Raw genomic sequence first — 16,686 nt, 5'->3', positions numbered from 1 at the left:
ATCACACTAACCTCTAATTATACTAATTACTAATTATACTAATTATACTAAGCCTAATTATATTATATAATTCTTAGCTTCTTACTAAGTATTAACGCTGTTATATTTGCTTATACTAAGCCTAATAACTTATTATTCTTACTATACCCTATATACTATAATTAGCTTATATCCTTCCTATATTCTGTAGATTATAACACTATCCCCCTTCTGTCTTAGCTTAGTCTCTTAAGCTTATTTCTATAATGCAGGGCCTGTCCTTAATTAGTAGGTAGTTTAGATAATACTAAAACAACTAACTATCTTACGTTTAACTTGCTGTTATTATTAATATAAATTTGTTAAGTCCTTTAGAGAGATTATAGTATAAAAATATAAAACTTATATAAAGTATAACTGCGTATATAAGGTTTATATTTAATCTAGAAAGTGTAGTAAGTATGTTTGCCTTAGGCAATATTATAATATAAAGGTAACTTAATCTAAGTTTACCTAGCTAATATCTAAGAAAGAGAAATTATATATATGTATAAAGGAAACTTATAAAGCATAAACTAAAGCGCTTTAAATATTAGAAAAAGCTATAGAGGACTTGCGTGTAGCTTATACGCGTAAGGAGCAGTTATAATAATAAATAGATTTATTAGACTGTTATGCTAAGGAGGCTATTATAGTAGAGAAGCATAGTATAGAAGAGTAGAAACAGTTAGAGGCAGGGACTATTAAGTTAACTAATCTGCCTAATAAGTTCTTGTTGCTGCCTAGTACCTAGGGCGCCTTTAAAGGCTATCCCTTAGAGTACTAGGAGAGCAACATAGCACTGCCTAATTAGTCTCTTTAAATTACTTTAATAACTGCTAGCAGTTTGTAAGGTGTGCAGTTAGTTCCTATATATTTTCTAAGTTAGGGTATCCTAACTACTTAACTAGATATTTATCCTAGCTACCTTCCTTTTAGTATTATATTATTTTTTTAACTTCCTATTAGTCTTTACTATTAGCTTAGTAATAGAAGTTCTTCTAGATAGGCGTTCTAGAGTTAGTTAGTTCTAATAGTAATATATAGAACACTAGATAGATCTTTATATCCTTTAGCAGATTAAGTCTATAGTTAACTAGGCTTATCTGCTTTAAAATAAAAAAGGGTCTAACTTTAATATAGTCTAGTTTTTTTATTAGTCTTTATATGCAAAGGTTTTTTATAAGGAGATAGACTTTATCTCCCTCTTTTAGCTAAGGTGCTGTTTTTTGTTTCTAGTTAATATATAAGATTGCTCGTTCTTAAGCCCTACTAATATTTTCTAATACTTTCTTATGCACTTTTTTTAGTCTTGCTACTAAGGATATTACTAATTTAGACTAATTAGTGTGTCTAGACTTCTAGTAAAGAGATTTAGGTACATCCTATAGTTTAAGAAGAATAGTAATTTTCTTATTACTTCTAATAATTTATTATTATATGTAATTTATACTATAACATACTCAACAGTTGAGCAGATCACACAATCGAGCGGATTACTTAAAACCCTACCAAAATTGTCTAAAACTACAACCCTTTATTTCAACAACCACGCAATAAAATCTTCTTAAAATTTCAGAATAGTATTGTATAGTTATTAGTAAGTACATATCTAGATTTTAGCTTTATAGCTATAATAGTTAAAGAAATAGCCTGCAAATAGTGCTAAACACCCCTGTAAAACAGTAATTGCTTAATAACGTCTGTGTTATAGATTCTAGCACTCTAAGACTTTTAAATACTCTTATTTATATTAGTGCAGCCCTGTCCTAAAAATTTTAGAAGATTTTATTGCGTGGTTGTTAAGATAAAGGGTTGTAGATTTAGGCAATTTTGGTGGGGTTTTAAGTAATCTGCTTAATTGTGTAATCCGCTCAACTGTAGAGTACGTTAGGTAATAGTAAAACCTAGTTATCTTATTACTAGTTACTGTATATCTATAGGTATGTTTCTATAGTCTAATTTGTTCTTTTAGTCTGTCTATCTATCTACAGATAATAGGCTGTTAAGAGCTTCTTCTTACTACTAATAGCTGCTAAGAGCGTAGTCTAATAATTTAATATAAAGAGTTTATCTTAATTACTAATAATTAATTCTAGTATGCTATAATACCTTATATGTTAATCTAGAAACACTTATATAAGCTGCTCTACAGTATAGCTATATTAAAACAGTATTATTTTAGCATACTTAGTAAATCTATTAACTATAACAAAAATTAGGTTGTTGTTGTATCTAGTTATAGGGTCTCTTAAGACAGGTAGCTATGTAACAAAGTCTATTATAATGTTTATCTATAGCGCTGTTAGTAGCTCTATTACCTATATTTCTCTGTATTTTGCGTTTGTACTATATTTATTTTACTAACAGTTAACACAGTTCTTAATATAATTAGTAACCTTGTCCTTTATATTACTAAACTTATAGTATTACTTAATAAGTTCTATTATTTATATAATTCTAGGTTGTCTATATAGTAGGTTGTTATAGTAATTAGCTATAATTGTATTCTAAAGTTCCTCTACTACGTCTAATATAATGCGCTGTTTATTTTTAATTTATATTATATTATTTAGTTATTATAATAGTCTAAGTAACCTATTATTATTAATTCCTAGTACTATAAACTAGTTTATTGTCTTTTCTCTAGTAAGGTTATGTTGTCTGCTAAGCGTGTTAGCTCTACTATTGTCTTTGCCTAGTGTATACAATATTTTAAATTTATATTATCTAAGTATCTTAGACTAATAAACTTATTATTAATTTAAGACCTTAGTAGTAGTAAAGTATACTAGGTTCTTATAGTTAGTATAGATAGTAAGTTCTAAGCAGCTTTCTATATGTAGTTGCTAATGTTCTAAAGCTAATATAATTATAAGTAATTCTTTATTATGCATATTATAGCGTTCTTTAGGTCCTAAGAACTTATATAAGTAGTAAGTAATAGGGTGCTATAGTCTATCCTTTTCTTATATAATACATACGCCTAATATAAGATCTAAGGTATTAGTCTCTATACGTATTAGTTTGCTACTATAAAATATAATTAATATAGGAGGTGTAATACAAGCTTATTTAAGTGCCTTAAACACATTTTTCTATTCTTATTTCTACTTAAATAGTGTATCCTTCTGCGTAAGCTTTATTAGTAGGATTGCAATCTTAGAGTAGTTCTTAATAAAGCGTTAGTTAAAGTTAACAAATTCTAAGAATTCCTAGATCTGTTTAACTGTTTTTAGCGTTTACTAAGTCTTAACTACTTCTACCCTTATTAGACTAATCTTAACTCTATATTATCCTACAATATACCCTAGGAATTTAACTTCCTTCTTATACTATTCGCACTTCTTAGGTTTAAGTTATAGGTCTGCCTGCCTTAGGCATTCTAGCACTTCTATAACGTGTTATTTATACTCTTCTAGTGTCTTTAAGTACACTAGGATATTATCTAGGTATACTACTACAGTTCTGTTAAGGTATACTCTTAGGATGTTATTAATTAACTTCTAGCACGTTGCTAGTATGTTTATTAGACTAAATAGTATAACTAGGTACTTATAGAGTCTATATTGCGTCCTAAATACTATTTTCTATTCTTCTTTCTTCTTTATGCGTATAAGGTTGTACACGCCTTATAGGTCTAATACTATAAAGTACTAAGCTCCTACTAGCTAGTCCTATAACTCTGTAATGTTTAGAAGCAGGTAGTAGTTTTTAATAGTAATTTTATTAAGCTTTCTAAAGTTAATATATGGTTATAGCTTGCTATCCTTCTTAGGAACAAATATAATTAGGTACCCTGCAGGTTATTCTAATCTTCTAATAAATTCCTTCTTAAGGTTCTCCTTAATATACTTATAAAGTACTTTAAGTTCCTTTTCTAATAACTAGTATAATAGCCTAAAAGTTAGTATCTTTCCTTTCTAGAGCTTAATCTTATAATCCTAGGGTTTATGCTTAGGCAGAGCTTTTACTATAAGCTCTTTTCTAAATATCTCTGCATACTGTCTATACACGTTAGAGATAGCAGAAGGTGTACTCCTTTCCTCCTTAACTCTTACTTTATAATCTGTAGGGCGTTTAGTATCTGTAGAGTTAACTACTCTATCTTAGCGCGTCTTATATATTAAAGAGACATTATTAATCTTTATCTTATCTACTAGCTACTACATGCGCTGCGTAGGTGTAGATATATTAGTACTATATTTATATCCTTCTAATAAAAGTCTTTCTTATGCCTAGTCTATCTTTAGGTTATGCTTTTATAACTAGGAAAGTCCTAATATAATATTGTGTGTAGCCTTTGCAAAGACGTCTAGGTTTATTTCCTTATAGTGCCCCTGTATCTGTAGAGGTGCTGCTATTACTTTAAGCATAATTAGCAGTTTATCTAGTATTTATTCTCTATTAGCTACTTAGAGTAAGTAAGGGTTTTCCTTATAATATAATCTAAGTCTAGCTTACTATATTACTGTTCTAGATATATAACTTACTTATACTCCTAAGTCTAAGAGTGCTATAAAGGCTACTCTATTTAGTTTAATAGGTAGCTTAATAAGGTAATTGTTCCTAATACTATTAATAGATTAATCCCTAGGGCTTGTAGGCGCTAGCCTAAAAAAGTCCCCTCTTTACTAAACCCTTTAAATTCCTTTATACTGCAATGCTTCTTACAATCTATATTAACGTAGTTCTGCCAGCATATATAATAGCAACTTATATTAACTACTAGCTATATTTGTATTATAGCCTATAGGTTATCTATTCTAGAAAAATATACTTTCTAGTGTTTGTTAATAAGATAAAGTTTACACAGGTTATTATAACACTAGTACTATTAACTATAACAGAGGCTTTATTGTGCTAGGAACTATCCTATACTAAGCTTCTTATTATAGTAGATTATATATTTATCCTTAGTGTATACTGTCTACGTAAGGTTTCTATATTTTAGGTTTTAGTAGTCTATAATATACTGTAGTTTTAGGCTAATTATTAGTAGTACTTCTTTCTGCTTCTGCATACGTTCTAGGCTAAGCTATATTTCTTACTTACACTAAAGCTAGTCTTTAGCTTCTTCTAGGTTATTAGTAAACTGTTTACTATTAACGTACCCCACAGGCGAGCCGCTTAACAGGCAAGCCGCTCACTTTTGCTAAGTCCCTACCAAACTCCACCCTATTATGGCCCAAAACAACCTAGTTTAGTGCTGTAAAGTGCAGTATGGCCTATAATACTATTTAGAAACTACTTCTACCTCTTTCTAACACGTTTGCGCGTTGTGTCCTGTCTAATTGCACTGTCTACAGCGTCTTTAGGAGGGCTCACCTCCTTTAGCACGCACCTGCTTCTTTGCCTTCTTCCTATTACTACGCGCCCCAAACTCCTTCAGAGTTATTAATTGCAGGCTATCCTTAACTGTTAGGGTTCCTTCTGCCTAAACTTGCTTTCTTTTGTGTGATTTTTGTTGTGTGGCTGCCTTATTAGTAGCTTAAAGCTAAGTAATCTCCTGTTGTGCCAACACTAGCTTATGCGCAATTATTGCTGCCCCTTTTGCTACCTTCTTAAACGCCTTAACTATAGAGGTAGGCGAACTATCTATATGCCTCTGAATCCTTGTCTTTACAAGCGTTGATTACAACCTAAGTTTAAGGGTGTTGCTTAGGGTTTGTAACTGCCAGAGCTTGTTGTTAACAGGTAGTGGTGGTAATAGAGTGCGTAACTTCACATTAAGGGCCATTATAACCCGGTCTGGGTCAAATAGGACTAATCTAGCACCTTAGAACCCTCCCTAGATATTCTTAGAAGTAATTATAGCATTATAGGCGCGTATAAAGTATGGCAGGAACTCTATCTTTATAATATAGTTAATCTAGTTACGTATAAGTATTTTAGCTTAGCGCCTATACGCCTTCTTTAAAGCAGCAAAATAACCTATATTAAGGGGCTATGTAAGGTGTAATAAGTAAGGAGGCAAACAGAGAGTAATAATCTTGTTATTCTTGCAGTATTGCTAGAATTTAAGAGAGTTATAGCTCTTATAACTATTAATAATAAGTAAACAGTAGGTGCTAATAGTACGCTCCTTTGTATGCCTGTTAAAGTGCTTTAACCAGTTAAGACCAAGCTTGTTAGTAGTCCAGCTGTTATCAGAGACTCTAATAACCCAGTTATAAGGCAGATCCTCTTCCTTGTACCAGGCAGAGAGGTAGTGGTAGGCGTTAAAGATAAGGAAGGCCAGAATAGCCTATCCTTTAGCATTAATGCTTACTATAGCTGTAGCCTACTCTTAGTTGCCTGGCTAGATAGCCTTTAGCCGACCCTGTCGTTCTGAAGCTGTAACAACTGCTCCTAGGGAGATCTAGCCTATTATAAAGCCTGTCTTGTTAAAGTTGTATATGTCTTTATCCTAGATGCTATACTTAGCTTTGATATTAGCTACTAGGCTAAACCAGCCCTGTAGAACCTTAGAATCCTTATAGAGGGCTCTCTTATAGTCGTACTTGCGATTAAACTTGACTTTAAGCTCTAGGTGTTACTTAACAAACGTACTAGGCCAGTTTACGCTAATAGGGCCTAGATTGCGCTTAGCGCGTAAAGAATTGGCCATAGTAGCTATATCTAAGAGCTAAGGGGAAAATCCTCGCGCATCTAGCTTAAGAACATGCTTAATAATTACCTCCTCCTTATTGTTGTCCAGCTTCTATAAGTTAGCTATAGAATCTGCGCGTGAAGGTTGTCCTATGTGTTAGTTGCTTAGTGTCTTTTAAGGGACCCTGTAGATAGCTGCAGCGCGTTACTAAGAGAGATTTGCGTCTTGTTTAAGAGCCTAGAGCGCAAGCTGTATCTAAGCTTCCTTTAACACGTCTAAATAGTGTTGTTAAGAAGACATTAGTGTAGGAGGAGAAGTTTGGTAGGGGCTTGGCAAAAGTGAGCAGCTTGCCTGTTAAGCGGCTCGCCTGTAGGGTACGTTATTACTTCCTTTTCTAAACTAGTAAACAAGCTGTTAGAGTTCTAGTATTATTTCTATAATTTTAGGTGCTTCTATAGGACTAATAAGTTCTTAACATATTTAGTAATAGGCTTCTTTGTTATTACACTTTTAGTGTTATTAAGCTATACATTCTTGTTTACGTGTTAGTAGAGCGCTAATTTAGTTAAACTCTTACCCTAAGGTGTCTAGTAGGTTGTCTATCTTTTGCTGGTTATTATTAGAGTAGTATTCTGTTTCTTTGCCTCTCTAGGTGTTCTAGTAGGGTGTTGCTACATAAATTACAGGTACAATATAGTTATTATTGTCCGCTAGACTAGACTCTAGGTCTTCTAGCAGTTATCCTAAATTATTAGTAAGAATTTCCTATTTACTAGCATCTATATTATTATAATTACAGGTAAGTATATTTAACTAGCAGTAAACCTTGTTTATCTAGCAGTCTCTAATAAAGTAGCCTAGTTTGCTACAGTTATAGCAGTCCCTGCTGCCTCTGTGTTAGTTACCCCCCTTAGGCTTCTTATTCTATTACTTTAGTAGTCCCTTGTTAAGGTTTAAGAGGTCTATTACTTTAGGTCTGTAGTATCTACTCTAAGTGTTGCTATAGGTGTAATAACTAGTATTTAGCTAATTATAACCTCCTTACTGTCCTTAATTTAAGTTATTGCGCTACTAGTTCCTTAGTAGCAGCCTACTAGTAGCAATAATAGTAGTACAGGCTCTAGGGTTATCTTAAAGTTCTTACTAAAGTTTGTAGAGTTATACGTTAATATTAATTATAGTATTAATAAGCTTATTAAGGGTTTCTGTGCTCGCGCTAGTGCGTATAAGTTCTTTCTTAACCTTAGGCTTTAATCCTTATTAAAACATAGTATTTAGGGCAGTATTGTTCTAGTTAGTGTTAGCAGTAAGCTGCTAAAACTCTACAGCGTTGTTAGCAGCTAACCTATTCTGTCTTATGTTTTAAATGTTATATTAAGTAATATATAGTTTTTTAGAGACTCTAAAGATTAGCTTAATCTTTTCTTTAAATAGGTTAAAGTCTTTTATCTATTTATCTACATTGTCTAGGGCCTTACTAGCTTAATACTGCTGTATAAAGGGCTTAATCTAGGTAAACACTTTACTATACATGTAGCTAGCTGCAAGGACTACTTATTTAGCCTTAGGAACCTTCTTACCTTAGAAGGTAAAAAAGAGGTCCTACTGCATAAGCTAGTGATTAAGCTTACTACAATCTCTATAGTAAAGGTTAGGCTTATTAATATTTATAGTGCTAGTGGTAACAGCTATATCTATATTAATGTTGCTAGATGTAGAGTTGCTAGGGGTAGCATAGGATCTAATAGTACTTATCTTAGGGGTGTTTAAAATATTAAAGTTATACTTAAGTTAAAGACTGTAAGCACTAATTCTATTAGTTTTTAGGGATAAGTACTAGTAGATTAGTTAGGGTTATTAACTAAGCAAAGCTTATAAAGATAGGGTGTACTAAATAGTACAGAGTAGACTGTCTAGTTTAAGCACAGGTTAAGATTCTAAAGACAAACTTAATTAATAAGGTTAAACACACACTATAAGGGTTATATTCCTACTTAACTATATACTTTAATAATAGTAGTAGTAATATAGGCTAATTAGTGTTAAGGATCCTCTAATTGCACTAATTACTAATTACACTAATTACTAATTACACTAATCTCTAATTATACTAATTACTAATTATACTAATTATACTAAGCCTAATTATATTATGTAATTCTTAGCTTCTTACTAAGTATTAACGCTGTCGTGTTTGCTTACGCTGAGCCTAATAACTAATTGTACTTACTGTGCCCCATACACTGTAATTAGCTTACATCCTTCCTATGTTCTGTAGATCGTAACATCATCCCCGAGAACCAATAGAATTAGTGCTTACGGTCTTTAACTAAAGTATAACTTTAACAGTATCCCTTATAATCTCTCTCCTAATAGTTGTATTTAGCGCAGTTGCGCTTTGTGTACTTCTATAGTGGGTTAAGTTATAGAAGATTTATAGATAGGGAAGATTATAGTTTCTCTACCCCTTTTAGTACTTTTTAGAAGGATAGGATTATTACTAGATCTCCTTTGTTATATTTACGTCTAAGTTTATAAAGAGAGGAAAGTTCCTTACAGTCCTTTATCTCTTATAACTATTTACGCAAGTTTTCTAACTCCTGTTATTAATTACCTACTTCTAGGCTATTTTAGCCTTCTCTAGCTAAAGCTGCCCTATAGGTACAAATTCTAGGGTAAGGTATACTACCTAGAGGACCAATAGATCCTCTTAAGGTACTATAGACACTTAGTGTCTGTTAAGGTATCTCCTTATCTGCAGAGGGAGGTGTTGCCTTACGCTCTACTGGCTCTCCTATAGGTAGGTTGTCTTAGTCCCTCTCTAAAGACAGTAAGCCTAGATAATTTAGTTTAAGACTTATAGTAGCTTAGGTCTATCTTTAATTATAATATAAGAGTAATTAGAATATAAAAAGTGTATAAAGTAATTATAAGAGAGGATAGGGTTAAAGAGGATAGCAGGTGTATTAAGGTACGTAGTGTGTAGTAACAAGACTAATTGCTAGAGTATTAGCAATAACCTCTAACACCTTTATATAGTCTGGGCTGACTAGCCCTATAGTAGCTCGCCAAGACAGGCAGAGGTACCTCTAGGCCCAGCGCCTAACAGTAATGCTGACAGAGAGGTTAATAATAAGGTACAGGCTATCTTGCTAAGGGTCTTTAAGCCTACTAAGTGGTATACAGGTGCTCTAGTAACATTAGTAAGCTAGGTCTAGGTTAATCTAGTTAGAGGCATATTAATAATAGTAGTAGAGGGCGTAGGAGGGGAGGAGGGGAGGGTTATATAGGCGGACTTACTTAGAAATCTCCTTTCTAGCTACCTAGATAACTAGCTATCCTACATAGCGCTGAAGTTAATAGATAATATAGATCTATTGTAAGGAGCCCTAAGGACCTTCTTACTAGAGGTGCTTATATATACAGCCTAGCTATATAAATAACCTTTACTATTACTAGTTAATAGTTATATACCACGCAGCAGAGTATATATTATACTAGGGTGTAGATGCCTTAAAAAGCTCTAGATTTACTCTCCTTTAGTAGGTGTCTATATTATCCTAGCGCGTTATATGTATAATAGTAAAGTTAAGCGTATAAGGAAGCTAGGGCTTGTTATAGGTAGGCGTAGAGGCAGAGGTAGGTTATAGGTAATAGGCGTTATAGTGTTATAGTATTATAGGGATAGTTTAATTAACAGAGAGCTTAATTAACACTAATTAGATAACTTATCCTATTAGCAAGGCGCTAGTATGTTTTTTAGAGCAAATTTAAAGCAGTTGTAATGCCTAGGGACGCTGTAGTTGCTAAACCTGGTAATATACCTCCTGTATGCCCCTATAATTAATTTAGAGTATAACTATACTTTAGAAATATGTTTTATAGGCTTTATCTGCCTTTATATGTGTTAATATTTAAAAAAAATATAATAATTGCGTTGTAGCGTAGTAGGGGAGGAGGTAGTAATACTGTTAAGGCCTTGCGTTAGGCGTGGTGTTAAGTTTTAACAATAGTGGCCTGTGCAGCCCCCCCCCTATCCCCCTATTATTAACACTAAGGTTAGCTATACTATAACTGTATTACAGCTTTATATATAGCTATAGTACGTATACAGCTACAGCTTATATAATTACTGTTACTTACTATATTTACGGCTGTAACCTGTAACTGTTACGGGCCGTACTACGTACGGTTGGACACGCTGACCTCGGTGATGAGAGCGTCATCGAATGCAGCGCCCATGAGAATAGGTTGGGGAAATGAGGTTGAGTAGCTGTATTCGCCTTGGTCGCTGAAGTTGGTGTATGGCCCTGCGATACCATGCAGTCCTTCGCTCCACCATTGATATGGTGGGATGCCTAGACGTGAGACACCGGGTGAGCTGCTCGAGGTAGCATTAATCTTCTCTTCGAGCGTATAGAGTGCGACCAGCGACCTGGCGCGGTCGAGTGGGGCTAATGTAATGTCAGCTTGAACTTAGTGTATGAGTGCTGGGATACGTACATGCTGCGGCGTTGCATATTGTCTCGTTCTTCAACGGGCCGTTGATGCAATCCGGAAAGAGTGCGTAGGCGCCTGTTGCCCATAAGAGCGCGAGGTAACGCTGCGTTGTGTACATGATGGCTGTTTGCTCTCCGCTATTCGTTTATTCACCGACCTTGTCGACTGTCTTTATGAGAAGCAAAATAGCCGTAGACTGTGTACTCCACCATGGCCGCGGATCCTCAAAACGAGAAGTCGTGATGTGAGTACGTCATGGTTCACTACAGACGCGGCCGCATGTCGGTCACGGCGCCGGTAATGCCACCGTCCCCCTCATGACAAACGGTGTTCTGTCCGGAATTCGGTAGTCAGCCACAGCCGTTGCTCGAAGGAGATTGTTGGGAGTTGAGCCGCACGCGGGGCCCCGCAGAGCGACGTGATCTGCTCGCACTAACTGCGGTGAGCGAGGTTTGATAGGCGCTGCATTCAGGCTGAATCGGTGATCGACGACGCAAGGTCAGTACAACGGAGTTTCGGGCAACGGCACTTTTCAGTGTGTGCGATCACAGACGCGCGAAACAAGCACGTTTGCGGAAGTGATCACTGTCCAAAGCGGTTAGGAGGATGATATCTCAAGGAGGGCTACGGACGTGGGCGCGGGGAAAAATATACAACCTGATCACGGTGAAGGAGTTGGCACATGACCTTGATGTTCAATGCGCACTTAGGAAATATGCTTGCCCCTTTCCCGTGTAGCACAGAACGAGTTGTGGATTTGAGCGCAAATAGAGTGTTTCAAGGAATATGGATATTCTACGGCTCACCCTGACAAGGCGGTAATCCTTTTTGCGAGCTCGCAGTCCTCCAAGCCCCGTCAAAGACAAGGCAGCATGACACATACATTGAAAACGGCGATGCGCAAACATTGTACAGCAGAGTGGAAGATGGCTGAGCCGGTTGATGGTCACGCAGAGTCTAACGGAAAGCTTAGTCTCAGCCTCATCATCGTCACGGCATGCGGCGCGGCAGATGAGCAAGATCATAACACAAGACGCGCAAGACGAGGATGCAGTTGAGTGCGCTCCAGGAATGAGCGCGACTGAGAGCGTCGCAATCTGTGAGGAAAGAATATCCGGCGGCGCGGGCGTTTCTCTATCAACATCCGATCTTTCTTCCGACGGAGATGACGCACCCCAAATTTTGTTCCGTCAAGCTCACAATGACCCCCGATTTTCACAAGAGTATTGGAGATTCGAGACGGTGCATTTGCAAGACACACACGCGAAACCTGTCGTTGGCCTGACGGTACATGTAAATTCTTGCCCAGTGCTGCATCCGTCCATGTCCTTGTGCTGCGGAGAAAGCCGGCTACAAGCAAACAGCCCTTAGACTACAGGAGGTATTCAAAGCTATACGCTAGACCATCTGCAGCCTTAAAAGACGTTACAATGTACTGTGTAGCCGGTGTATTTTGCATTGCAAGCGGGGATATTTGTTTACGCGCATGTTTCGGCAAATACGGTATTCCAACGCGAAGCTTTGTCATCAGGGGAGATGTCATAGCCGTTCCCAGGCGGGCACAAGCGAGTTATATCCGAACGAACCCTTGTTACAGCGTGGTATCGTTGTTTCCTAAATAAACGTCAACGCTCTTTCGGACATACACAATTCAACAACGCGACTAAGAGGAGTATTGTCGTCGACGTTGTCACCACTTAATCGCATGCGCTGGTGTGAACATAGCGAGATCGACGAACAGCAGCGACGGCTCGGTGCGAAAAGAGTTTGCAATCAGCGAGTCAAACGTCAGTGAAAAGAGAGGAGACGGCATCATGGGGGGCGACGAGGAAAAGACGATAGGTCTCGATGGGACTGAGCACCCAGCATCGAAAGAGGAAGTCATGCCATCTGGGAGGTGTCCAAGTCGTGGGCGGCGGTCGCGAGGAAGTCGGGATTTGAAGAGGGTGGCATCGCATCACTCGAGAGCTGGTGCAGATGGCTACACTTGGCATCATGACGCAGATGAGAGCAGCCAACGACCGAATAGAGCCAGGGCTGGGGTCGTGACTCCAGAGCCGTACCGGGTTTCATTTGATGGCGATGCAGACCCGGAGAACCCACGGAGCATGTCAACCCTCAGACGCTGGGCCATCGTGCTGATCTGTAGCGCTAGCTCACTTTGTGTGTAAGTTGAGTCATGCGAAATTGGAGTAGGTAACCCTACAGGCATCATACTAACAACGTCGACAACCAGGACTTGCACATCATCGCTGTACACATCGACGTATGGCCAGCTAGAAAGCGAGTTCGGATCTTCTCGGCTTGTTTGCACGCTTGGTCTTTCGCTCTTTGTCGCTGGGCTTGGAACTGGTCCGATGATTCTATCTCCGCTCTCTGAGGTGCGTTGCTCGAAGATGCAGGTGTATGCATGACCATGCACCAACATTAGCTCACGAGATGCAGTTCTTCGGCCGACGGCCGATCTACATTGGGTCATTTACGTTCTTCCTCATCTGGCTCATCCCATGTGCGGTTGCCCGGAACATTCAAACCATGTTGATCGCAAGATTCCTAGATGGCCTCGCAGGCTCTGCCTTTCTCAGTGTTGCGGGTGGCACCGTGGGAGACATGTTTGCAAAGCACGTAAGTGGTTGCGCAGTTCCTAGCCGTGGAGGGGGCTAATGCAAACAAGGAACTATCCGCACCGATGATGGTATATACGGCATCACCGTTCATAGGGCCTGAAATTGGGCCGCTTGTTGGTGGATTCATTGTTGAGAACACCTCGTGGCGATGGTAAGTGTGTTGCAAGACCCACAGCTGTTGTTCCACGACCTGCAAGTCGACTCGTCATTAGTGGGTGGTCAATCTACCCACCCACGTTACTTCTTCTGTCGTTCACTTGTATGGCTGGGATTTCATCATTGTGTTCTCATGACAAGAAGCGGTGTACTGATGTCAAACAGGTGCTTCTATGTACTCATCATCTGGTCCGCACTTCAGGTAAGGCACCGCAGCACACCACGCGACCAGACCACTGACACTAGACACTAGCTTCTCCTGATTGTCTTGTTCGTGCCTGAAACGTACCACCCCGTCCTGCTTCGGCGCAAAGCGATTCGCTTGCGAGAGGAAACGGGCAACGAGGAATGGATCGCGCCTATCGAGAAGATGGACCGATCCATTGCTAAGACAGTGCTCTGGTCATGCATCCGCCCATTCCAGCTCCTCTTCTTCGAACCAATAGTGAGCGAACCGACGTCGCGTGAAGATTCATTGGTGGACTTACTTTTGTGATTCAGTGCCTCAGCCTGTGCATACTCTCTGCCATATTACTCGGGATTCTGTACCTTTGTGAGTTCGTTGGGCCTTTCGACAGCCTGCAGCTGACGATCCTTCAGTCTTCGGTGCGTTCCCATTGGTCTTCCGTACGAATCACGGTTTCAGCATCGCCCAAGTTGGTCTTGCGTTCCTGGGCCTGCTTGCGGGCATGCTTGCAGGCATCTCTACCGACCCAATGTGGAGGCGAGTGTACGGCAGGCTCGTGCGTCAACGAGAGACGCAAGGGGGAGAGCCCGGTGGCTCAGAACCAGAGTTTCGGCTCCCATCGACGATACTTGGCGCTTGGGTCGTCCCGATTGCACTTTTCGGTACGTACTGCAGGTGCGTGACGTTTGACAGGCTTCTAATCACGTTTCATGCAGGGTTTGGATGGACGACGTATTCGTCGTAAGTAAAAGCTTCTAGAAAACGTGTTGGGCCGTGGCTAATTTGCTTTCCTCCAGGGTGCACTGGATGGGTACGACGCAACAGTGCATACCAGCATGCTGTGATGATAGCTGACCATGACACGACAGTTCCCATTGTGTTTTCTGGTATCTTTGGCGTGGGGTAGGTCAACTGTCCGCAAGTGTCATCCATGACCGAATGACTGACCACATCGTTCGCATAGAGTCATCTGGGTCTACGCAGGCGTGTTCACCTTCCTTGTCGAAGCAGTGAGTGACACGGAAGCCGGTCCCCCAACTTGATACACTCACTGACCTCGGCGACCAGTACCCTTTGTACGCTGCAAGTGCCCTAGCTGCGAACTCATTCGCAAGGTCGTACTTTGCAGCGGCCTTCCCTCTGTTCGGTGTTCAGATGTACAACAGTAAGCCTCTGGATTGTTTGGCCTGACGAAAGAGCGGTCACTGATTTGGAAAAGATCTTGGGTACCAGTGGGCGACATCCCTGCTCGCGTTCCTTGCCCTAGCCATGGCCCCGTAAGAGTGTCCCGGAGCAGTGGATTCGGTAGTCGCTAACGCACAGAAACACAGATTTCCCATTCTCTTCTTTCGATTCGGCAAGCGGCTCAGGGGCAGCAGTAAGTTTGCATCAGCATAGACGGGCCGCCGTGGCGAGGCGAGGTGTGGCGGAATGCAATAAAAGCGCCTAATAATAGAGAAAGTAACACGGTAGGCATGCCGCGAGTATTGAATGCTGCGTCCAGACGTGAGACGACGTGGGCCTCTGTGCCACCTGACCTTGGGCGCCACGAGGGCGGCCAGGGCCAGTGGAGAAACGGCGAGCACACGTCGACAGCAGCGGCAGCGGCTGGTGCCGTTAGCGAGGGAGAATACGAACGTGGCCAGCACGCCAGCGTCATGGATAGCGAGACATTTCAGGGCACACAGAGTCTCGCGAAGGGTAGACGAGGAGGGACATGGAGTGTCTTGTGGTGATGAGAGGTTGCACAAGGCCCACGGAGGCTTGCCACCAGCCACTCATGGACGGCTGCCAAGGCCGCGATCGCATGGCCTGTAGCCGAGCGTCGAGGCCATGCAGTTGAGCGTGGAGGCGCCTGTTCTCCTGCGTGGTGCCGCCCTGCGGCGTGCTCGAGGAGGGTTGCTGTGGAGGGCGTGGGGCAGCGCGGTGGACAGGTTAAATTGCAATACGAGCAGCCTGGGACTCGCTGGATCGTGTGCATTATGCAGTATGCAGTAGCTCGAGGCAGCTCGAGGGCAGCCCGTGAAGCGTTGGCTCTGCGCCCATGTGTGTCGAAGAAAAGAAGGCGTGTCAGAGCCTCGCAGCATGTCATTGGCCGGTGGGGCTCGCTTAAGCAGCAGCAGACAGGGGCCGAGGCAGGAGCGATGGGCCGCACCTTCCAGCAAAGCCCGTCAGCCAATTGCGGGGAACCGCATTTGGGCGCAACATGCTCGTCAGCCTCGACCAGCAGCACACGCACGCACGCACGCACACACACGGACACACACGACCAGCGCCGCCGCTTCGAGTCGCCCACCGGCCAGGCTCTGGGGTAGTGAAGCATTGAAGCATTGAAGCGTTGAAGCATTGAAGCGTTGAAGCATTGAAGCATCGAAGCATTGAAGCATCCAAGCATTGGAGCCTCCAGCCCTCCGCGCGCTCCCGGCCCGGTCCAGGTGCCGTTGCCCTGCGATCAGATCACCGTTGTTGCTGCTGTTGCTGCTGCTGCTGCTGCTGCTGCTCGACTGACGCAGCCCTCCGAAGCGCCGTCCCACAGCGCCGACTGCTGCGCTCCTGCCTTGCTCGCCACGACCGCCACGCCCGCCACGCCACGCCCCACCCCGTCA

At 40.6% G+C, this 16,686-nt stretch overlaps 2 protein-coding genes across 2 annotated transcripts, besides 18 other annotated features; one reads left to right on the top strand and one right to left on the bottom strand.

The window, feature by feature from the left end:
* Positions 1 to 13: part of a mobile genetic element that runs on past the window's edge.
* Positions 14 to 51: a tandem repeat.
* Positions 52 to 1,475: a mobile genetic element.
* Positions 1,460 to 1,912: a dispersed repeat.
* Positions 1,910 to 5,126: a mobile genetic element.
* Positions 2,566 to 2,576: a tandem repeat.
* Positions 2,577 to 2,631: a tandem repeat.
* Positions 2,632 to 2,642: a tandem repeat.
* Positions 5,097 to 5,198: a mobile genetic element.
* Positions 5,122 to 6,992: a mobile genetic element.
* Positions 6,050 to 6,252: a mobile genetic element.
* Positions 6,993 to 8,897: 1,905 nt separating the features above from the next.
* Positions 8,898 to 8,958: a mobile genetic element.
* Positions 8,958 to 9,718: a mobile genetic element.
* Positions 9,719 to 10,690: 972 nt separating this feature from the next.
* Positions 10,691 to 10,732: a tandem repeat.
* A 60-nt stretch (positions 10,733 to 10,792) lies between these two features.
* EKO05_0010578 (Xylan 1,4-beta-xylosidase) lies at positions 10,793 to 11,228 on the bottom strand (the record flags this gene model as incomplete). The annotated part of the gene is made up of 2 exons (XM_059637796.1): positions 10,793 to 11,064; positions 11,114 to 11,228. The coding sequence occupies 2 exons, from the start codon at positions 11,226 to 11,228 to the stop codon at positions 10,793 to 10,795; spliced, it is 387 nt and encodes a 128-aa protein (XP_059493779.1).
* Positions 11,229 to 12,924: 1,696 nt separating this feature from the next.
* On the top strand, positions 12,925 to 15,478 carry EKO05_0010577 (uncharacterized protein; the record flags this gene model as incomplete). The annotated part of the gene is made up of 15 exons (XM_038943508.2): positions 12,925 to 13,277; positions 13,347 to 13,491; positions 13,556 to 13,735; positions 13,785 to 13,888; positions 14,059 to 14,095; positions 14,147 to 14,338; positions 14,395 to 14,446; positions 14,494 to 14,742; positions 14,797 to 14,821; positions 14,878 to 14,891; positions 14,950 to 14,983; positions 15,045 to 15,090; positions 15,149 to 15,245; positions 15,300 to 15,357; positions 15,412 to 15,478. The coding sequence occupies 15 exons, from the start codon at positions 12,925 to 12,927 to the stop codon at positions 15,476 to 15,478; spliced, it is 1,653 nt and encodes a 550-aa protein (XP_038793534.2).
* An 832-nt stretch (positions 15,479 to 16,310) lies between these two features.
* Positions 16,311 to 16,347: a tandem repeat.
* A 48-nt stretch (positions 16,348 to 16,395) lies between these two features.
* Positions 16,396 to 16,477: a tandem repeat.
* A 70-nt stretch (positions 16,478 to 16,547) lies between these two features.
* Positions 16,548 to 16,581: a tandem repeat.
* A 62-nt stretch (positions 16,582 to 16,643) lies between these two features.
* Positions 16,644 to 16,686: part of a tandem repeat that runs on past the window's edge.

The sequence above is a fragment of the Ascochyta rabiei genome, chromosome 20 (assembly GCF_004011695.2).
Source record: "Ascochyta rabiei chromosome 20, complete sequence".
NCBI classification, from domain to species: domain Eukaryota; kingdom Fungi; phylum Ascomycota; class Dothideomycetes; order Pleosporales; family Didymellaceae; genus Ascochyta; species Ascochyta rabiei.
Note: the sequence above shows the minus strand (reverse complement) of the source record. Positions and strands in the feature narration are given on the sequence as shown.